General features: G+C 33.0%; 2 protein-coding genes across 8 annotated transcripts in view; both read right to left on the bottom strand.

Moving 5' to 3' along the window:
• Positions 1-5,445: 5,445 nt before the first annotated feature.
• Positions 5,446-9,184, bottom strand: LOC134705924 (uncharacterized). The gene is made up of 2 exons (XM_063564639.1): positions 8,037-9,184; positions 5,446-5,624 (listed from the first exon to the last, which is right to left on the bottom strand). Exons 1-2 carry the CDS (start codon positions 8,914-8,916, stop codon positions 5,446-5,448), a joined length of 1,059 nt encoding a protein of 352 aa, XP_063420709.1. The 5' UTR covers positions 8,917-9,184.
• A 1,394-nt stretch (positions 9,185-10,578) lies between these two features.
• LOC134707725 (protein PRRC2C-like) overlaps positions 10,579-24,121 on the bottom strand; it is a 62,214-nt gene continuing 48,671 nt past the window's right edge. For 6 of the 7 annotated variants that reach the window (XM_063567733.1, XM_063567738.1, XM_063567739.1 and 3 more), the window contains 7 exons: positions 23,659-23,883; positions 19,554-19,845; positions 18,883-19,090; positions 17,411-17,528; positions 16,740-16,985; positions 15,185-15,407; positions 10,579-14,095 (listed from right to left, as the gene is read on the bottom strand). In XM_063567733.1, coding sequence (XP_063423803.1) covers positions 13,683-14,095; positions 15,185-15,407; positions 16,740-16,985; positions 17,411-17,528; positions 18,883-19,090; positions 19,554-19,845; positions 23,659-23,883 — 1,725 coding nt within the window. In that variant the 3' untranslated portion in view covers positions 10,579-13,682. The remainder of the gene's footprint in view (positions 14,096-15,184; positions 15,408-16,739; positions 16,986-17,410; positions 17,529-18,882; positions 19,091-19,553; positions 19,846-23,658; positions 23,884-24,121) is intronic. The other variant, XM_063567734.1, reaches the window with a different exon arrangement.

Here is a 24,121-nt window from a genome sequence, read left to right as displayed (position 1 = left end):
TCTTGTTGGAAACAAATAAATACACTTGCATGCGTCTAATGCGTTTTTCTGGGGTTATCTTCATAGAAACGCTCAAATGCGAATACTTCAAAAACCAGTCATCATGCCATGGCATGGCATGTTTAAGAACAGAAATAATCGAAGAGCTCTATGTGAACAAGAAGGACACGAAAATAATAGCCAAATCCATCTACAGTAAAAAAAAATCCTCCGTTTTTCTGAATAATTTCTAAATTCTAAAATTGATAATTTAATTGATAATTTTAGAAAGGTTTGTAATATTATAACATATCAAATGTCAACAAAAGTGCCGATTATGAGCTGATGACACCACGGGAGACTCAATACTTAAAAAACAAACCCGCCTGAAAAATTACAAGCGTCCGGACAGTTTTTAACTTCTGCAGTATTGGTCATAACTTTTTGGAACATTTGGTCTTCAGTGCCTTTTGTACTAGTTTCAATGGCTTTCAAACTTTTTTCGTCTGAGCGTCTTGCATGTTGTGTGGACAAAACGCACGTCTGGCGTATTAAATTTTAAACCCGATACTTTTTGTTAGCCATTATTCGTGTTCCTCTGTCCTATATTTTCTCCCATTCATTTGTATTGTAGTCCTGTCATAACATGTCATTTTAATTACTGTTGCCTTTATTTTTTCTTTTAATAAATTTACCTTCATCAGGAATACTCAAAGTAGAATACTAGTATTTGAAAGCCAAGGGTGTACCAGAACCGAAATAGTTGAAGAGGTATAAATGACATGAAATGAAAGAAAATAACCAAATCCTTTTAAGGTCTACTTTGCTGGAACTCACACAGGTTCTTGTGAAGAAAGGATGCATCAGGAGCACGAAAGGAAGAAGCCAAAAACCGCAAAATCCCTTGTAGATGACTGCCAGCAGCATTGATGGAGGACGTTAACTTGTGTTTGGAGATAGAAGTTGCAGATGCGTTGTAAGGCAGATACAATGGCGAGCTTTTTCGACCGTATGGGTACATGGGGTAGCAGAATCATACACATATCATATCATATATACTGTTCACAGGGAGTGGTAGGTAGAGTAAAAGGGGTTTATTTTAGAAGCATGAAGACAAGCACAAGTTTCATCACTGGGTAGGGAGGAAAAGGGGTGAGATCTGAAAAGTGACAATTTTAAAGAACATGCGAATGTTGTTTATTAAGGATTCAAATGAAACCAATGGACATAAGTGATATATAGATACTTTTGAGACAGATAATACCGATAGATACTTTTGAGACAGATAATACCGGTGTATCAAATAATCTCAGTGACAGTGCAACAGTAACTCCAACTGACACCTAAGGAACAATATTGAGTTTCAGGTTCAAACTGATCCTTTGTGGAGGTTATTGTGAATCAACCCCGAAACAGCCAAGGTAACGAGACAGCTCCATAAAACAAGTGAACACAACAACACAGATAACATTCTACTTGTCATATTAACATAGCAGCTACTTTCAGATCAATTAGCTTCGTGTACAAATTTAACAGAAGGAAACGAAATGTGCATCTATATTATTAAAATATTCGCAGAATGAACTAAAACTACCAACACTGGAAAACAGACGTCGTCACAGTAGACCAACTTTTCTCTACAAGGTGGCCGGGGAGTTGGTACCAGCTATACCACAAGAGTAGACTCAGTATTAGTCAAAGAGAGACCAAAACGACAAATTAAATCTAAACAATTTAGTGACTATAAAACAACAAACATTGTAGACAAATTTGCTCTAAACAACAGCCGGTGCTTCAAAATTCCACCTAACAAATCCGATCAATACAAACACTTAGTCATTCTTTGTAAGAACCATACCCCAACGGAATAGACTACCAGACAATCTCGTGTGTGCTAAGACAATTGAGAGCTTTAAAACTTCGGTTGCTCTCACAATGTTGGACTAATTTTCCAGCGCCTCTCTCCCGTTGCCACTGATGCCATATACTGGCCCTGCAACGTATTTATTCAGATCTTATAGGTTTGGAACGCAAAGAGGCAATCACAACTAACCTCAAACAGCAAACATCAAGACCATAAGAAAAACTTCCAGGATGAGCAATATGAACCAACCTAGGACTGGGTGAGCTCAGGTGAATTTGAAGGTTTATTTGTTCCTTTCTATTCTCACCTACAGGATCGTGCTACGATTATATTTATAAATAACTAGTTACTGTTTTCAAAATTTTTGAAATACTAAGGATTTTCTATCCAAGGCCTAGATTACCTTAGCTGTATTTGGCAACTTTCAGGAATTTGTGTCCTCAATGCTCTTCAAATTCGTACTTTATTTGGCCCTTTTAAACCTTTTTTCGATTCCAGCGTCACTGATGAGTCTTTTGTAGACTAAACGCGCGTCTCACGTATATACAAAATTTAGACCTGGTATCTATGAATAGTTTATCTACATGTTGATGGACCAAAAACACGTTTATTTCATAGCCGTATTTTGAATCCTCAATGCTTAACTTTGAAATTGTTTTGGTTTTACAACTATTTTGATATGAGCGTCACTGGTGAGTTAGGTAGGCAAAACGCACGCCTGGCGTACTAACTTGATTATAATCCTGGTACCTTTGAAAACTATTTGCATAGCAAAAATATCCTCACACTATCTGAAAGGACTATGTTAACCCTGTTCAGCAGCCAGGCCATATTCAGTGGATTATAGAAAGATACACATGAGCCATTCACAAAGGAATAAATCATAAAAAGAATGTTCTTAAAAGTACATTACCAACATAATTTGATTTAAATGTAAAGTTTTGACTTTGCAACAACCCACTTTCAGAGTGGTGAATACATAAAGTATCCTATGAACCTTTCATCTGTCGTTTTGACTGAACTTTTAACATCAATATGAATGGAATTTAATTATTACTTGCTGATTAAATGAAAGGCAAGATACCAGAGGGACATTTGAACTCTCGAGTCAAAAATAACTGTCAACGCCATGGCTTAAAAAAAAAGACGGACAATAATACACAAAATGAACCCCTCCAAAAACTAGGGGTGCTATCGAGTTCTTTGAAGGATAAGTGGATCCTGCTCTACAAGTAGCACCCTTCACTGGGGTTAAGCTGATGACCGTAACTGCATTCACGGTCATCCCAAGATGTCGGATGAAAAATTAGGTCAGTTTCTGTATGGTCTGTTCAAGTGTTTCTATATCATTTTCTTTACCAATCATACATTGAAACGATGTTAACTTATAAAAGAATCACTCGGAAATCACTAATTACTTCCGAGAAATGTGCATGAAACGGGAAATTCGATTTGAAAAAATCGTCAAGATGACCGTAAATCATAATCAAAATATTTTCAAGATGACCGTAACATAAAACAAGGATGACCGTGATTGGTAAAAAGATGACCGTAATTTGTAAAGACCGACTGTAATCTATATAATCTATATAGGACGACCGTAACTTTTATAGGATGACCATCAATTCTAAGAAATATCCGTATTGTATTCAAAGCTTTTTTGTAGATTTCAATAGGGGCTCAGTTAGCCGATATAAATATGTTTCATAAATTTCTTTTTTTTTAAACTATAATATAATTGGCCGTATTTTGGATTTATGACAATGATAGTACATTGCATATTTCTCGTAAACAATGAATGATAACGTCGTAAAAATTTTAACAAGCGATACGACGAAAATTTGAAGAAACATGAATGTGTCCCTAGTACACGGATGCCTCATCTACACTATCATTTTCTATATTTAATGGACTGTGAAAATGGGATAAAACTGTAATTTGGCATTAGAATTAAAAAGATCATACCATAGGGAAAATGTGTACTAAGTTTCAATTTTATTTAATTTGAAGCTGGGCAAACGGACAAACAAACAGACGAACGTACGAACATATGCACAGACCAGAAATACATAATGCCAATTAATGGAGCATTAAAACATTAATATAAAAAAGAAGATGTGGTAAGATTGCCAATGAGACAACTACCCACAAAAAGACCAAAATGTCACAAATATTAACTATAGGTCACCGTACGGCCTTCAACAATAAGCAGAGCCCATACCGCATAGTCAGCTATAAAAGGCCCGATAAGACAATGTAAAACAATTCAAACGAGAAAACTAACGGCCTTATTTATGTAAATTTGGTAATCGAGCCCATGTGTATGGTTACAGAGGAAGCAGATTAAAATCTCAATTTGTCTTGATATATGCAGGCGGAAACACTTTTGAAATAGAACAAAAAAATCGAAGCTCTTTATTTATCGAGAAAGCGATAAATGATTACTGTAATGTTTGATATAGTAACAAAATTTTTAAAAGTTAATAGAAACAAATAAAACGACAATTTTCTTCTCAATTTCGAAGTGTTTTATTTCAAAAACACCATTTGCATAAGTTTTCAATGTATATATTACATAGTAAAGCAAAACAATAAGATATCAAATCGACGACATAAGTTGGATGTAGAAAATGCATAACCTCCGATTTATTCAATTTTTTTTACCACGGACGGAGAACATATCAATCTTTTAGTTCAGAAATTTTCGTGTCTGCCCTTCCATTATGTGAATCAAGAAAAAAAATCACATAATATAAAAGTAACGATTGTATCGAAAAGAGAAAATCGAGTGCACCTTTTTAGGTTAGGGCATGTTTGGGGTGTATATTTTGTCTTTTTAAAAAACGTACAAAGCAAGATTATTTGATATAGCATCTCGCTTTAATTCTATCATTCTTATATATCAAAGCTACAGGTTGACTTAATAACGTATAAAAATGACAGTACGAAAAGATGAGATATATGGGTCAAGTGAAATACCTATCTAATGAATCACAAAAACAGAGTAGGTGTGTTCGAATAGCTATTTTTATCTGAAAGTACTTGACGACAGTCTTTTGATTTGGATGATGAAAATGATTGTCTTGTGTGTGATAACTAGGGTTTATAATCTTCAACCACTGATAATGTTTAGTCTGCCCTTCCACGAAATATTTAATTAGAATTTTTTTAAATGCTTAAGAATTTTCGAAACTTCCATCTGACATCCGAACAGACAATATTTTTAAGTTGAATCAATGAAGACAAAATCATTAACTGATGCTCATTAAATAAATAATAATAATAAATAAGCTTTATTTAGAGTCGGCATGGTATATAAAACATAGACAAACATAAGCTCTAATGAGCTTTTAACCGACATATGAGACATTATATAACAGTACAACATTTATAACAACACAATACATAATATAGTACACATGCAATAAATATCACAGCACAAAAATGAAGCACTAAAAGCAGAATATAAGCATAAGCTAGATGTTAAGGCTAAAAGCATATAAGTGTAAACTAGGCATAAAAGCTGGTAAAAAATGCATAGCATAAAAATTGAAAAAATGGGATATGATCTAGATGGTAAATAGATTTGCATAATATATTAACTAAAAGTCTGCACAAACTGTGCACTTACAGTCATTTCCATTCCATGACTTTAAAATATTTTTAAACTGACTAAAATTAGCAATTTTTCTAAAATCATCAGGTAGATCATTCCATAAAACAGCAGCTGTGTATTTAAAAGAGTTCTTACCATAGGTTGTTGTTCGGACCCTAGGTATATCTACAATATTAGAATATCTAAAATTATATTTACAGTCTTTCAATACAACTAAATCATGTAAGCATGGTGGTGACAATTTATATAAAATTTTAAAACACTCAATAGCCATGTTACGCATACGTCTTATTTTCAGTGATGGAACCTTTGCTCGTAAAAGTAGTTCATCATATGAACTAACATAGTCTTCATATATAAATCGTAAAGCCCTTTCCTGAATTTTTTCCAATTTGGTGGTGTTATTTTTGTTGCAAAAATGCCATGCCAAAGGACAAAAATTAAAATTAGATAAAATAAATGTGTGGAAAATTGTCAGTTTATTCAATTTAGTAAGGTAGCAGCCAATGCGCTTCAAAACATTCAGTTGTTGGGATGCTTTACGACAAATATTTTTAATGTGGTGATTAAAATTAAGTTGATAGTCAATATCAATACCCAAAAGTTTGACAATCTCATCACAGGATATTTTTGCTGACTGTATATTAAATACAGGTTTTTTTGCAAATGTTTTATTTCCAACTGCAATGGCTTGGAATTTGTCAGGATTTGCCTGCATACAATTAAATCTGAACCAGTCAATTAAAACAGCACTTTCTCTTTCGAGTGTACATAATAAATTATCAAAATCATTGTCAGCATAAGACAGAGTATTGTCATCTGCATAATTATACAAGGTACCATGTTCAATAAAATAAAATATGTCGTTAATAAAAATATTAAATAATAGGGGCCCCAGGATTGAGCCTTGGGGTACCCCTTTCTGGATGTCAGCCCAACTGCTGAGTACTCCCTGAAGTTTGATTTGTTGCCTACGATCTGTAAGATAATTTTGAAGTAATTTCACTGATTTAGAAGAAAGACCGTAGGCAGATAATTTACTTAAAAGAATATCATGAGGTAAACAGTCAAAAGCTTTCGAAAGATCCATAAGAATAGCTGCCACATACATATTATTATCCAAAGCTGTTTTCCAATCTTCAAGGAGTCTCAGCAAAGTTGTCTGACATCCATGACCTTTTCTGAATGCACATAAAAAAGCATGAAATATATTCTCAAAAAATTCCGTTAACTGGTCAGACATAACCATTTCATAGACTTTTGAAATTGTTGGTAAAATGCTCACAGGTCTATAGTTCTTTTTATCAAGTGGATCATTCTTTTTATGTAATGGTACAACCTGAGCTTCTTTGAGTCTGTTGGGAAACTCACTGGATTCTATGGTGTTATTTATTAATGTTGTTATGTGTTTGTTGAGCACTGGTGCACCAGCTCGTAGTAGTTTAGATGATATTTGATCTACGCCAGTAGCTTTTTTTATATTGATCTTTTTCACAAGTTTGTTTACTGTGTCAACATGTATAGGTTTAAAATCAAAAGGTTTATCATGTTGTATGTGAGATTTAATTTTTAAAATACTAGGATGTGTTTTTTCTTCAAAAATAGTACCTTTGCCTATGTCATTGGCAACATTAACAAAAAAAGTATTAAAGTTGTCACAGACATCTTTAGTATCGTTTAAAATTTTATTATCATCCACAAGTACAATTTTTTGTTGGCTACAGGTAGATTTTTTAGATAAAAATGGTTTGACTGTGCTATAAAAGTGTTTTGATTTTTGTCCTCCAGCACATCTTTCTTGAAAATAAATGTTCACTGATTTTCTTTTTAATTTTGTGACCATATTTCTTTGTCTTCTATATGCTTCCCAAGTTTTGCTTGTTTTGTATTTTTCAAATTTTGTTCTCAGCATTTGTTTGTGAAAAATAGCTTTTCTTAGTTCTCTATTCATATATGGTACTGAGTTTTTTCGAGGGTATCTGTATTTCATTGGTGCATGACAATTTATCACATCTGAGACTTTTGTTTCAAAATCATTATATACCAAATTTATATCATCTATACATTCATCTGAATCATGTAAAAAATTTATATTATCAAGATCATTAATATAATTATCAACATTAAAAGATTTAAAACTTCTGTATTGTGTCTTACTGTTTACACAATTAGGTGTATGACCTTTTATAAAAGTAGATATCATATGATGACAATCACTAACACCAGTGTTAAAATTCAGTGTTTTGAAACAAAGAGTTGTTCTGTTTGTAAGAATAACATCTACAAGTGATGGTTCATACCCTTTCATATAGCATGTAGGTTTTTTCACTATATTTGACAGATCAAAAATGTCACATATATCCTCTAATATTTGTGATTTGCTTTTAACCATAAAATCATAGTTAAGATCACCAATAACCATATAATTTTCTATAAATTTGGAACCTTTATCTAATAGTATATTTATGGAGTCATAAAAAATATTGTTCGCCATTGATGGTGGACGATAAATAGCATAAATTAACCATTTAGTTTTATCAAGAGTAATCTCATAAACAATGTTTTCAAGAGTCTTACATTCAATGTCAAGTCTTCTTCTGGCTGGTATGTCAGCTCGCATGAAAGTAGCTATACCTCCTCCATGGTCAGTACGGTCTCTTCGCTGTAGCTTATACCCGTCGACTTCAAATAAGGAGTCTTTAAAAGAAGAGTCTAATTTGGTCTCAGAAATAATCAGACAGTCAACAATTTTATCAAGTAGAATTGGTTTAAGTTCATCAAACTTGTACCGCATACTGTTAATGTTTAAATGGCATATATGAAAGTTGTTTATATGCTTTTTCCTAGCTTCTCTAAGTTCAGTGAAGATGTCAGACCCTGAACTTTCTGAAGATGACGATGAGTTGCTAGTGTTCATACATGTAGAGTTTTGTAAGGAAATATCAAAAAATGAATTGGTAAACTTAAATGAATTACAGTCATTGCATAACCACGGTTCTTCAGAGTTACATAGAACATTGTAACTGGTAGGTGAAATATTGGCACATTTAATGTGCCACCAGTAGTTGCAAGCCTCACATAATACTGCACGGTGGTTTTTCGCAACTGCTTTATAGCAGTGACCGCATGGATGTTTAGCTGGTCCTGGGTTGAGTGAAATATCACCACTTATGACGAGAAGTATCAGAAGTCTGTGATGTCGTTGTTTAAACTCAACTGGGATAGATGGTGGGCATCGCCTGCTGTGTTTTATGTGATAATATATCATGAAGTGAAATTCAATATCTAGGTCGTTCGCTAGGGTTACGTTGTACGTGCCTGTCGAGTTTTGACAGTAAAATATGTCAGAAATAATGTTAAAATGTGGCACTACATTAAGATTGTTAAACCTAAGCTGCTCTGTTTGCTGATGTAATGATACAGTTAATATAAAAACACATACTTGATAAAACATCATCTTGAAAGGTAAAAAATGGAATAAGTTGGTCCTCAGTGTTTATGTTTACACCGGAAGTAAGGTTCGTGTCTCGAGTAGTAGCGAGTAGAGTTTGAACGCTGTGTATTCAAACTTAAAGTCTTTTAAATATCAAGATACAATGACAGATTATGTACTATGTTGTTCAAATTACATTTCTGCATGATCTCTTCATCAAATTTACGATGGTAAGGTCTTCAGTTTCATAAATTATTAATAATTTTGCGCTGGTTAAATGTTGCCACTAGTTTTTCCGGGCATGCGCAAGACATGTGACATATATGTATGAAAATTGAAAATTGAAATCCAATAATAATATATCATCATTTCCTTATAATATACTAGCATTGAATCAACTATATATACTGGTGCAGAATTACTTTCGGATTTCGGTCTAAGGTATCCGCACTTGTCTCATTAGCTAGTAGATACATTGGGGGGGGGGGGGGGGGGGGGGGGGGCAAAATAGAAGACGATATAATATCAATGGGTGTACAAGCATTGGCATTTTAAAAAAATGTGTATTTATTATATGTCATTAAAAGGAATCCCAGAAATAAAAAAAAAATCTTTTGTCGAGCAGTTGGAGGCTTGGCACCGCATTTTTTTCATTATACTTGTATTAAGGTGTCCTTTTAAAGCGCTTTTGTTGCATGTTTTTCCTACCTGTTCATTTGCATGTCTTTTTGCAAATCCATTTTTAAAATTAAACCCTCTACAGTAAAAAAGATACATATGGTAATCTTTGCATTTGAAGCACGTCTTATTTACTTCTACCTATAGGATATTACTCTCATATTAATATGTTTATACCAACACGATTAATCATTTGATACAAACAGGTAGTTATTTCTTAGAATTGAGGGTCATCCTTTAAAAGTTACGGTCATCTTAAAAGCAATTACGGTCAACCTTGTTATGAATCGCTGATTCTGTTACGGTCATCTCGATTGTGATTTACGGTCATCTTGACGATTTTTTCAAATCGAATTTCCCGTTTCATGCACATTTCTCGGAAGTAATTAGTGGTTTCCGAGTGATTCTTTTATAAATTTACATCGTTTCAATGTATGATTTGTAAAGAAAATGATATAGAAACACTTTAACAGACAATACAGAAACTGACCTAATTTTTCGTCCGACATCTTGGGGTGACCGTGAATGCAGTTACGGTCATCAGCTTAACCCCAGTGACCCTTTATGTTGAAAAAACTGGCAACAACTCTTAATTCCGTAGGTCACATTCGTGGGAAGGGAACATGATTGTAGTTACAAAATTAGGAACATGTCAGCTATCAGTTATGAAACTGATATCAAATAATGGTCAACCGACTCCTGGCTTTTGTATAATTATGTACTTCAATCCTCTGATCCATCGCTAAGACTTTATTTTAAAGTGTGCCAGTCCCAATAAATAATCCAACAACCAAGTTTAAAATATTGAGCTGATGTGTAACTTCTACTTAACCCAATTAAGCTCTCGACGTGGCCAATACTATTGTATGTGTTATATTGACATGCCTTCAATACGTTTTTCTCCCATTCATATTGAATCTTTTCCTAACAATTGGTTTTAAAGGAGAACAAATTGACAGGCATTCCAATAGCCAGTACATTGTTTTAAGGTGGAAATAAAAAGACAGATTATTACAAGACTGCTCCTTTATTCAATAATACAGAGCCATGAATAAATGAAATGGAAGCAAAAGAACACTGAATTGACACATAAGTAAATCTATCTAGGTACCAAAATAAAAGAGGGAAATAATGCATAACTGAACAGTAATTCCCAATATGTTTTACATCCTCTTTAATGTAAACCATATGCAACATGGAGTAAAACGATTCATTTATTTATTCACTTATCAAATGAATGAACAAAACACAACTTGAGAACATGTATATCAGTGATAATTGTTATTACAGTGATTGGAAAAGTAAAGGGTCATGCATTGCTTGCTACAGTTGTTTTTGAGGATGACCTAAACAAAAGTAATGATCATCTATTTTTGACAATTCTTTTAAGTATGAGTTTGGTCAGGACATTGCAAGTTTACAGCGTATTTTTTGCACCTTAACAAAAGGTAATTTTTTTATTTCCATGAATAATTGAATCAAATAAGGGCCATATTGCCTTTGTTTGATTTTTCTAATTCTTGTTCAGTATCGTCAACAGGTTTTGAAAGTTTGCCTCTTTTTGGAGTGAAACTTTCTTCCATTCTGCTCTCTGTAGCAATAAAAGTACAAATCATACCTTTTATTAAACGAAAGGCTTCATATTTTTGAATGCCATAAACTACAATGCATAGTGTTTGTTTTGGCAATGAAAATGGAAATAAAAGGACATCTACAATGACCTGAAATACTTTTATTCAATATTGTGAGAGGTGTAAATAAATAAATCCTTTTACAATTTGATACACTTGGTTTACTGTAACTACCAAATAAATGCAATTTCTATTCAGGAAACTTTGCAGTATATATATATATACGGCAATTATGTAAAACTTGTACCAGCTATCAGCTGAACAAGCAACACAATTCAATATATACTATGATTTTATTAGGTTAAACAAACAATTTGTGGTGCTATTTGGCAGTTACTACAAAAAAGAAATAAACACAGAAATAATGATGACATTTTGTATATAATGTACTTCAAAGATTACATAAAATGAAAAATGTCGCAAGAAACATTACGAATCACCATTTCCAGTTAACATAACTCTTAAAATGAATGAAATGCCAACCATTCTAATAAAACATCATTCAAGACAAACACACTAACTCATTGGTTAAATCTGTGATATGCCTTCGGCCATTCAACAAATCCTCTCGTGCCTATTTTTCTTTTAAAATAAAAATCAAACAACGATCAAAAATGTAAATACATCACAAGTGAATAAACAACAACTACCTATATATCATTATTATCACCTCACACTGTGTGACCTATAACCTGCCATGTTAGGGGGCAGCTAAGAGACAGGTCTAGTGTCACCATGCCAACTACAGGAATGTCATACACTATCACTGTCGGGGCAGCACAGTTTAATGTTGACAAACCAGATTTTTTTTTTAAATTGATGAATACCACTGGGGCAATAGTGGTTTCATTTGATCTTCAGGGACAATTCCAACACTTCTGTTCTTATTTTTTATAATGTTCGCCATTTTAGTGTTTCAATTATCTTATAAAAAAAGTTCAAGAGTCAACACTGATCATTTTCATAACTAATCTACCTTTTTCAGAATCCTTCAATTACTATCTTATAAACCTTTTTATTTTCTTGATAGTTTGGTCTAGGTAAAGAAAGCCTATAGCCTTATAGTTTACAAACATTATATGAATTGGTTTCACAAACCGCATTCAGCATTGAACTTGTAGAATAAATATCTGCATTACCTTTTCCTCCTTAATTCTCATAGCCGTATCCCATTGAACTTGTCAAGATACACAACCCATTTATAGAAACCAACATTTCATCATTCATTTAAATAACCATCTGGTTAATTATAGTCCTAAAATCTGATGTCCTTCACAGTAACATTCCTCAAACCTAACTTTATGCCCTGCTACTTAAGTAACACAAGGTCTTGTATCCTTCAGCCTTATTCACAGCACTGAAAGTACCACTTCTGACATAAAATTTCATACAAATAACATCTACATTAAATCTCCATACTACCAACAAGGTAAATAAATAAATAATAAAATTACAAAATATATAACAATATAAAATGTACAAAAAATCTATGTTCTAAGAATTATGCCTTTCTTTCAATGTGAAAGATCAATCAGTTTAAGCCTTATTTACAAATGCTGATCACATCTTTCTAAGATTTACAAAAATCTTCCCTCTTCTTCATAACCTATGCAAATCCAAATCATCATTTATTCGTAACATTTTTATTTCAAATCAGTAATTTCAAGAAACAATACGACCATTCAAATGATTATATCTATTAGTGGTTATATCATTTGAATAACCTCATGTATGTGTTCTTCTGATCTGTATTATACACTATTATATGTATATTCATATATATTTTCATAATTACACAGCTTATGCTTGAAAAATAACTTTAGTTTCCATTTTAAATAGAAGTCTTATTTACAAACACCCTAGTGACAAGCGACAATCATTGAGTAAGAGTTAGGTCAAAGCAAATTCACAATTGCCCATGAAAAATAACCTGCCTCTTATAATCATCAATAAACAGCAGCAGATAATCTTACTAAAAAATAAAGGCAGTTTTCATTAACATGATGAAAACTACATTTTAGCCTTGATTTATCAGATATGTCTTTATTCTGTCACAAAACCATATTTAATATGAATTACAATAAATGAGATTCATACACTTAATAAAATATCTCGACAACCTTTTGCAAAGATTTAGTACTAAAGATAAAATGTATAATGTCATTAAATTTAAACAAGTTATGTTCATTTTGATCTTTCCTAGTTAGCATCATAATGCATGCTCAGTCTTTTCATCAAAAGAAAGGCAAATTCTAACAAACTGTTACATGCAAGCATGAAAAATTTATGCAATACACCCACATTAGAATACACATAAAGTTCCTTCTGAACATATGGAATTTGTCCATCATGCTTATAAAGCTGAATTCCTTCCTTTGCCATAAAAGTCAAGTTATAATACAATAAAATACACAACTACTAAAGAGTTAATATGTAGACATCTACAATGTTTCTACAGTAAAAATGATTTGATAAAACACATTATTTCTTATCAGTAGGTTTGCCATCATCAGGCTTCACATTATTGCCGCCAGTTTCTCCTGGCTTTTTATCACTAGCTGACACTTCCACTTTGCCTGCCTGTTTTATACTGGGTTTGTTCTGTGGATTAAGGAAACTCTGAGCATGTGCCAGCAATTCCTGTCGCTGTTTTGCCTGTTGAGCTCTCAGTGATACAGATGTATTTGTTGAACTACTAATAGGTGCAGGTTGTGGCACAATTGCATTTGGCCGTAGCTGACCAACAGCTTGATTAGTAGGTACACCTAATGGTCTTGGTGGCCTCTGATTAGGTGGCATTTGTAGCCCTGGCCTTTGTATTGGATTAGGAAATGATGTTGTTGGTGTGTTGTGTCTGAAGTTGTTCATCATCATCTGAGGTCTAATAACTGTTCCTACAATACACATACAGATTATAGCCAAGATAAAAGTACATGTTATTTACAGGTTATTCCTGATGTTTCTGGGGTATTTTTTTTGTGATTTTCCTAAAGACATACATGTATATAAAAAAAATAAAAAATAAATATTAAACCTTGTATACACAGTAAAACAAACAACGCCATCAGACCGGTGAGTGATGTAAATTGTCATCCTTGTGTAGAACACTTATAAGCTCATCTGGGTCATCATATGGCTATACATAACAATGTAATGTGCAAATCAAAATCATTTAGTGATCAGAATATTTATCAATTCTCAATCGTTAAGGTAACAACTTCTTAAGGCAAGTTTTGAATAAAATCTTAACTGTAATGTTTAAACACACTTCATAAGATAAGCAAGAATGAGGTGACATAGTTGCAACTTCATTTCCCTTCTCTTCTCGTTCAAATTTTTGTTTATAACTTAACGAATGTTTATTTGAGTCTCTCCAAGAAAAAATGAGGAATGTTTTTTCTTAGCTATATCTTCATGAATTTGCAAGTTATGTTTTTATTGTCAATAATTGATGCTGAATAAACTTAGATGAGTAGGGTCAAGTATTAGAAACATAGCTTCTGACCTGTTGACAGGAAATTTAAATATATACCAAATTAATGGCCTTACTGTGGATTTGTTATTATTTGTGGGGTGCTTATTATTATGGATATTTATAACAATGACAATAAGTGTTAATTTTATTTAGGAATTTCCCTCAAGACTTTTATGAAGACTTTGTCAACAACTTAAAACGATGTATCAAATTGCGCCATCAGACCGGTGAGTGATGTGAATTGTCATCCTTGTGTAGAACACTTAGTTCATCAGGATCATCATATGGCTGTACACGACAATGTTAACACCATTATTCTAAAAATGAGGGTAAATTTTATATGGCCTTCCAAATACCGTTTCGATCCCTAACATCTTTTACTGATTTCTTCTACCTTGTGGTATTTAAACTGCTTCAGAAATTATCATTTAGAGTTTTTGTTTCATTCCCAGTTGAGAAAAATCTAATGAATTTGACATTACTAGTGCTACATCTCCTTCATACTTACCACCAGTTTGCATTGGTTGCTGCACAAATTGAGTATTCAGTTTCTGTGTAAACTGTGGCATATTATTACCAAAGTTTGTAAAGCCTACATTTGTGAATCTCTGAGTAGAACCAGCACGATTCTGACCAAGTCCAAACAATTTGGAATTTTGATTCTGCTGTCCAACAGAAGATATACCTCCAAAGCTATTTGTAGGTGTCAAGCTCTGTGGAGGTGATTTCAGCTGCAAGAAGAAAGATGTGAATTTGTTCATGCATGTGTTCGCAATGATGAGATAAATTTCTGTAGATAAATTATAAGCATGAAGTTGTTTTGATGTAAAATATATTCATAGTATAACAAATAACGCCATCAGACCGGTGAGTGATGTGAATTGTCATCCTTGTGTAGAACACTTATAAGTTCATCAGGATCATCATATGGCTTTACATAACAATGTTATAAGCAGGTTCCAGGCAGATCAAAATTATTTACTTATTTTCTCTGTTGTGGAGCAATGTTTCAGAAATAACAATAAGAATTTAGCTACATAGTCTGCAGTTAAATCTGGTAAATTTGAAAACTAATTGGTCATCTCCTTCAACATAAGCCTAGATTGTTTTCGCAAATGTTTAATGGCCAATATACATATTTAGGACATGAACAAATAAAAGGAGAAAGAAATCAACAATTAAATGTGCATTAAAAACCATCAAAAATGTAAGTGTTTTGTTTTTGTTTATTTTTTATATTGCATAAGGTTTATGTACATAACAGATAAAGTGATTAATTTTGAATTTATTACCATGTGTTTAATAGGACTAGCAAACCTTAACGTGAATGTGATCAATTACAACAATGAAGCTGTTTTGATGTACAATGATCCTCTGTAGAACAAATTGCGCCATCAGACCGGTGAGTGATGTGAATTGTCATCCTTGTGTAGAACACTTAGTTCATCAGGATCATCATATGGCTACACATAACAATGTTCTACTTATTACACACTTTCCTTGTGGCAACATTTTCAGAAATGACCATATGAATTTTGCTATATATAACTTATTATAATTAAGGTGGTACCCAACACTTTCACTAAAATAAATCTGGCTCGTTTAATTTTCATAAAATTTTAACAAAGTATTTACTTTGACTCTTTAACAAAAATATAAAAATTTCAAAAATTTTGAACCAACCGTTTTGTCAGAAAAAGTACACTGGTTATATAGTAGTTTGACAAACACCAATTTTGATCATTGAGAAGCTTATTATTCCCTTTACAACACAACGATTTTACAGAGTTATCTCCCTGTAGTGTTAGGTACCACCTTAAGTTATAGAATATCAGAAGCCAAGTTGTACAAACTGCATAACAAATGTCTATACACCATTTAACCTCTCCCTCTACACCTAACCATATCCTTTCTTGGCACCAAATAGTGCGGTGTAATGCTCCGCAAGACTTTTTCTTACAAAAAGACAAAGAGTGTTTACAATGTAACAGTTATACATTTTCACGAAAGTATTGTCATATCTGCTACTATGACTATAATTCCAAAATATTGTTTGTACTTACAGGTGTACTCTGTGGAGAGCCCTGTTGTCCCGATGGATTAAACTGAGACGATTTAGTTGATGAACTCTGACATGGAGGCATTGTCATCTGTGATTGTTGTTGGAAGGATAAGTTCAGATTAGCTCCAGGCTGATTACCAAACTGTAGTGGGAACTGTTGAGAACCAGCCCCTGCAGCAGCTGCTTGGAGTAAACAAGCCTGCAACACCAACTGTTCATTCTGTTGTCTCTTAGTGTTACTCATGTGCTGAAAATATTAATTGTCAAAATTCCAATAATCATTCTCTACCCATCTGTTTAATTCAGAAAGTACAACAGATGCAGATCTTCATTAAAATGCTCAAGCTTCTTTTTAAACTAATAACTCTCAAAACAATTTTAAACCGACATAAAATAAGTGAAATACAAGAATGTGTCCATAGTACACAAATGCCCCACATTCACAATCATTTTCTATGTTCAGTGGACTGTGAAATTGGGGTTGGAACTCAACATTTTGCATTAAAATTAGAAAGATCATATAGACTTCAGAGTGATTGATTGATTGTTGGTTGCTTAACGTCCAGTGGCAAATATTTCATGCATAAATCATATCAGAGTGACCATGTGTTTTAAGTGGCAAGTTGATGTGAGTTCAAGTTGAGCATAATAAGTTATCTTAACTCAATATACCTGGAAATTTGATGTGTTAGGCTGAGAGAAAAAACTGGTTTGCTGCATCTGCTGTTGAGGGGGTTGTTGGTAAAATGAGTTATTTCCCTGTACTTGCTGCACATTCTGTACTGCAGGTCTGAAAAATAAATAGACATGATTTTTTTTTTTTTTAAACTGGGTACAATGGAAATTTAGAAAAAGTTATATCTTAGTTCAAACAAGAGTGCACACACTGAAATGTCTCGCCTTCTTTACTAATCATTGATATTATGTTGATAGTCCTAATAATAAAGCTTTATTACAACTGTCACATAAACTTAACATAAACCAAGAAAACTAAACATTGACCTTTGAACCATGAAAATGAGGTCAAGGTCAGATGAACCATGCCAGGAAGCAATGTACAGCTAACAATTCTTCCATACAAAAAACAAAATTGACTTATTGCTTATAGTTTAAGAAAAACAGACCAAAACACAAAGGCTCAACACTGAGCAATGAACGGTAAGAAATGAGGTCAAGGTCAAATGAAACCTGCACGACTGACATGAAGATCATAAAATATTTCCATACCCCAAATATAGTTGACCTATTGCATATAGTATTAGAAAAAAAGGCCAAAACTCAAAAACTTAACTTTGATCACTGAACCATGAAAATGAGGTCAAGGTCATATGACACCTGCCAGGTAGACCTGTACACCTTACAACCATTCCATACACAAAATATAGAAGACCTATTGCATACAGTATAAGAAAAATAGACCAAAACACAAAAACTAAACTATAACCACTGAACCATGAAAATGAGGTCAAGGTCAGATGACACCTGCAAGTTGGACATGTACACCTTACAGTGCTTCCATACACCGAATATACTAGACCTATTGCTTATAGTATCTCAGATATGGACTTGACCACCAACACTTAACCTTGTTCACCGATCCATGAAATGAGTTCGAGGTCAAGTGAAAACTGTCTGACAGGCAAGAGGACCTTGCAAGGTATGCACATACCAAATATAGTTATCCTATTACTTATAATAAGAGAGAATTTAACATTACAAAAAATCTTGACTTTTTTTTCAAGTAGTCTCTGAACCATGAAAATGAGGTCAAGGACATTGGACATGCGACTGACGGAAACTTTATAACATGAGGCATCCGTATACAAAGTATGAAGCATCCAGGTCTCCCACCTTCTAAAATATAAAGCTTTTAAGAAGTGAGCTAACACCGCCGCCGCCAGATCACTATCCCTATGTCGAGCTTTCTGCAACAAAAGTCGCAGGCTCGACAAAAATTCAATGAAATAACAAATTGTTTACACTTTTAAAATTCTGAAAAATGTTTTCTTAACTGACAGTTACTGTTGTCCAATATTTTCCCTAAACTGTTAACTGGAATACTTAAATTAGTTGTAAAATATAATGTTTTATCATATATAAAGCTGTAAAATATAATGTATAAAAATATAAAGTATATTGCATACCTTGGTTGAACAAGCTGTGAGCCTAATAACTGTGAAGATGCATTATTCTGTTGAGTTTGAGTAGCTCCCAACAATGCATTGGCACCAAACAGCTGATTTGGATCATACTGTATAAAGGATATCTGTGGAGAGGGCTGTAATGAACTGTTGTTCATGTTCTGTCCAAATGATAACGAGTTTGGTGTGATGTTCTTCGGCATGCTTGTACCTGCAATTTACAAAAGTAAATGAAAAACAGATCAACATAGTACTGAAACAGTTTCATTAGTTGGGTGTAATAATCATTTGTTTAATTCATTTTCATGGATGCTTTAATCTTTTGATGGATTTATTTTCTATTATTAAATCAGGACTGTACAGTTAAAATCATGCTGAATTATGTCATGTCAGACTTGCAGCTACTTTATTAGAATATAAAAAAAATATCATGATTTTGAAGTAATCCAGGTGACCTAAATTTTAGATGGACCTTCTTGACTTTCCAAGATGTGCAAATGAAAGTTATCATTTTCCTTGAAACTTGTAACTCTTGCATCTTCTTAAAGCTCATGCCTACTTCTGACAGATTGCTATTTTGTACAATCCCCCCTTTTGATATCTATACAATTCTTTCTTTCTGATATTTTGTTTGGGTTACTCCTATTTATGTAAAGTGTTTGTTTCAAGCTTACCATATGTACTCTGGTTTGGTGGTTTTATGCTAGTTGACATCAGAGAAGATGTTGCAGATGACACCATAATTGTGTTCGGCTGTGGCTGACCAAATGGTGGAACATGAGGCTGTGTTGGAAGCTGGTTCCTCTGGTAGGATAACTGTTGATAAGTATCTGGAGTTGGTGTTGTAGGTAGAAACAGACTATTTTGAGAGAATGCAGATTGTCCTAACCCAGTTTGAGATAACCCATATGCTGACTGTCCCAATGCTGTCTGTGATAATCCATAGTTAGGCTGACTTTGTTGTTGCTAATAAATATACAAATTACAATTGTTATTTAATTCACTTCCAAATAAAGGATTATCTGCCTTAAGATACATTTAATCTATATTAGGCCTAAAAAAAAAAATGTTGTGTTTCCGGTCACCCGACCGACCGACCGTCCTTCAGACCCCCCGACTCAAAAGTTTTTAAAGCTGATGTGGGAAAAAAAATATTTTTTTATACCTACCGACCGTTTTTTTCTGAAAGAAAATAAAAAATTCCAAGTCCCTCGATCTTTTTATCGTCCCAAAAGAAAACAATTAACGTCTGTAATCCACATACAACATACTGAAGGTTGATTTATTCTAATAAAAATTATTTGTCTAGTGTCATGTGTTATTTTATTTTGTTTCTTTTGATAAAGATTATAAACACATTTTGTTTTAGATTATTTGCATTTCGACTTTCCTTTACCTGGGATACGAAAATAAACTGTTCTAAAAATAGATTTGTTTCTATGACATAATATGTACACTGTACATTGCTATGCTTTGATTAAAATAAGCTTTTAAACAATACTTCACAGTTTTTAATTATTTTAACAGTAGATATGTAATGAATTAATTGCCTTTGATATACAGTTTGACAGTGAAGTAAAACATCGTTAGTTTCGTATATATATGCAAAGCAGTAATGGGGCCCTGTACGGGTTATTTGCTGGACACAAGTGTTGAAAGTGAGAAAATATAATAATTAAGAGTAAATACTCTTTTCATAAAATATCAACCAGATGCTTCGCAGGGCGTAGCTTTATACGACCGCAGAGGTTGAACCCTGAACGGTTGGGGCAAGTATGGACACAACATTCAAGCTGGATTCAGCTCTAAATTTGGATTGTGATTAAATAGTTGACACAGCATAGGTTTCTGACACAGAATGAATGTGTTCTAATGAACTTAAAATTTTTGTTTTCTCTTAGAGCAATTCACTATGCTGTTCAATATTAATCCTCTCAAAAAATAATTGAAGAAATTTTCTTTTTATTTATGATATTTCAAATGAGAAAAATTGAACCCAATTTTTTAATCACATCCCCCTTTCCCTTATTCCAAAACTAATCTCAATTAAAATATTCTAATGGAGTTTGCAACAATAACTACTCATTTAAATACATCATAAAATATTAAGATGTAAAAAAACTGCTTGTTATCACTGAATGGTAAAGATTATTTAAATTTATCAGTTGGTAGTAAAAAGTGAATATACATTGTATATTGTATATAACAAAGATTTAAGTTGATTCTGGACAAAGAAAGATAACTCCAATTAAAAAAAAATCTTGCAATAAGATATTTCTTGCTTACTATTTTGGACAAAGAAAGATAACTCTAATTAAAAAAAAAATTGCTATTTCACAATATTGTGAAATTAGGTATTTCTTGCCATTGCACAATACTGTGCAATTGAAAAGACTTGCTATTCCACAATACTTAATATAATAATTTTAGATCCTGATTTGGACCAACTTGAAAACTGGGCCCATAATCAAAAATCTAAGTACATGTTTAGATTCAGCAAATCAAAGAGGCCCAAGAATTTAATTTTTGTTAAAATCAAGCTTAGTTTAATTTTGGACTCTTTGGACCTTAATGTAGGCCAATTTGAAAACGGGACCAAAAATGAAGAATCTACATACACAGTTAGATTTGGCATATCAAAGAACCCCATTTTTTCAATTTTTGATGAAATCAAAAAAGTTTAATTTTGGACCCCGATTTGGGCCAACTTGAAAACTGGGCTCGTAATAAAAAATCTAAGTTCATTTTTAGATTCAGCAGAATTTGAAAACGGGACCAAAAGTTAAGAATCTACATACACAGATAGATTCGGCATATCAAAGAACCCGAATTATTCAATTTTGATGAAATCAAACAAAGTTTAATTTTTGGCCCCTTTTTCCTAAACTGTTGGGACCAAAACTCCCAAAATCAATACCAACTTTCCTTTTATGGTCATTAACCTTGTGTTTAAATTTCATTGATTTCTATTAACTTAAACTAAAGTTATTGTGCGAAAACCCAGAATAATGCTTATTTGGGCCCTTTTTTGGCCCCTAATTCCTAAACTGTTGAAACCAAAACTCCCAAAATCAATCCCAACCTTTCTTTTGTGATCATCAACCTTGTGTCAAAATTTCATAGATTTCTATTAACTTAAACTAAAGTTATAGTGCGAAAACCAAGAAAATGCTTATTTGGGCACTTTTTGGCCCCTAATTCCTAAAATGTTGGGACCAAAACTCCCAAAATCAATACCAACCTTCCTTTTATGGTCATAAACCTTGTGTTAAAATTTCATAGATTTCTATTCACTTTTACTAAAGTTAGAGTGCGAAAACTAAAAGTATTCGGACGACGACGACGACGACGCCAACGTGATAGCAATATACGACGAAAATTTTTTCAAAATTTGCGGTCGTATAAAAATAAATGATGCATGTATAAAATTCTTCAACCATATATAAATGCCCTACAATATTTAACATTAATACAGATCACCCCAAACCCAATTTCTAGAGTTCACATTGGTTATGTCATGATCATGAGTAGGAGTTATTGTTTTTAAATTAACCCCAAATGTTACAAATCTGACAATCCAAAACTTTTGGTCCTGAAATAGGTGAATTGGGTTTAAAAAGCTAATTTCCATGGGGAAGAGCTGCTCAAATTTTTTTTAGGTTTGGACTTTGGTTTTTTTTCAGGGGTATTTTAAAAGGGGGTAAACTACTATACAAGTAATCATATAATATAAAAAAAACACACAAGAAAATGGATATTGCTGATAAAAACTCACACAATAATCTAGAAAATTGTCAAATGGCCTTAAGCAATGAACAAAGTGCCCATGCCTTTAAACAAAACCGAGACAGCAATGAAGCATAATATTAAAAAAAAAAAAAAAAAAAAAAAATCCCTACCTACTGTCCCTTAAAAGTTTCAAGGGGGTGATCAGAAACACAACATTATTTTTTTAGGCATTTTTATCAAAGAATTCTAAGGATTTCTGTAGGCGAGTCAGATTTTTGGCATGAATTACAACAACGAAGCTGTTTTGATGTACAATGATCCTCTCTAGAACAAATAGCGCCATCAGACCGGTGAGTGATGTGAATTGTCATCCTTGTGTAGAACACTTAGTTCATCAGGGTCATCATATGGCTATACATGACAATGTTAAATGCAAAGTGCAGGCAGATAAAATCTTCTACTGATTTCAGTGGCAGATCCAGAAAATTTCATGAGTGGGGGCCCACCAACTGACCTAAGAGGGGTCCCACTCCAGTCACGCTTCGGTCATTCCCTATATAAGCAACCAATTTTTTTCCCAAAAAGGCCCCCCCCCCCAAAATCCGCCCCTGGATTTCCTCTATGGTTGTCAACAGTTTCAGAAATGACCATTTGAATTTTGCAAAAAAAATATTATAAGTTATAGATTATTAAGTATCAGAAGCTAAATTGTATTCAGGACAAACTACACAACATTTTAATAATTACTTATCTTAAATGAAACATAATTTACACAGGACTTAAAAAAACAATGTATTGAAATGACATCTAAAAATCTGCATTTCATAGTTTCTTTTAGAATGCTTACATGTTCTGTTGCCTATACACATATACACACAAAATCACTTATCACTGCAAAACTGTCTGTACTTTCACCCAAGAAATTTCCACTTACATTTCTGTTTCATATAAAATATATGTATACAGGATTTTAATGGAAAATAATGGCTTTCTTTATACTTCAATCTAAAGCCAATAACACCTCTACTTGTTTTTAGATTAAATTATTACCCTAGGTTCTGGAGCCACAAAATGTTGTCCTCTATGATCTTGAGGAACAAACTGGTTAGCTCCCATGTGGAAGGGTTGAAATGGAGGCTGTGATACTGACATCATACTTTCTAACTGAGGGCTTGGTGGACTTGGAGGGATATCCACATCGTCAACAATATCCAATTCCACTGCCAACTGTTGTGCAGCCTGCAGCTGCTGTTGTAACTGTTGTGGTTTTACCTGCTCAAAAAATTCAAGAAATTCCTATACTACATCTTCTTTCCTTCTTTAAAAGTCAACAAGAGTGTTTTGTGAGTGTTTCAAAGGTTTTCTGTCCTACATCATCATATGATGGTTTATTCAAGTTGTTTTTAAATTCTGTCATAAATGATGTATATTTATATATTGTCTCATCTGATTTGTCATTTTGGTGTTCATGATTTCATTATAATTCAAATAAATTATTTCTCATATAAATTCA

Source organism: Mytilus trossulus, chromosome 2 (genome assembly GCF_036588685.1).
Source record: "Mytilus trossulus isolate FHL-02 chromosome 2, PNRI_Mtr1.1.1.hap1, whole genome shotgun sequence".
NCBI lineage: Eukaryota > Metazoa > Mollusca > Bivalvia > Mytilida > Mytilidae > Mytilus > Mytilus trossulus.
This window is presented reverse-complemented; position numbering and strand designations above follow the sequence as displayed.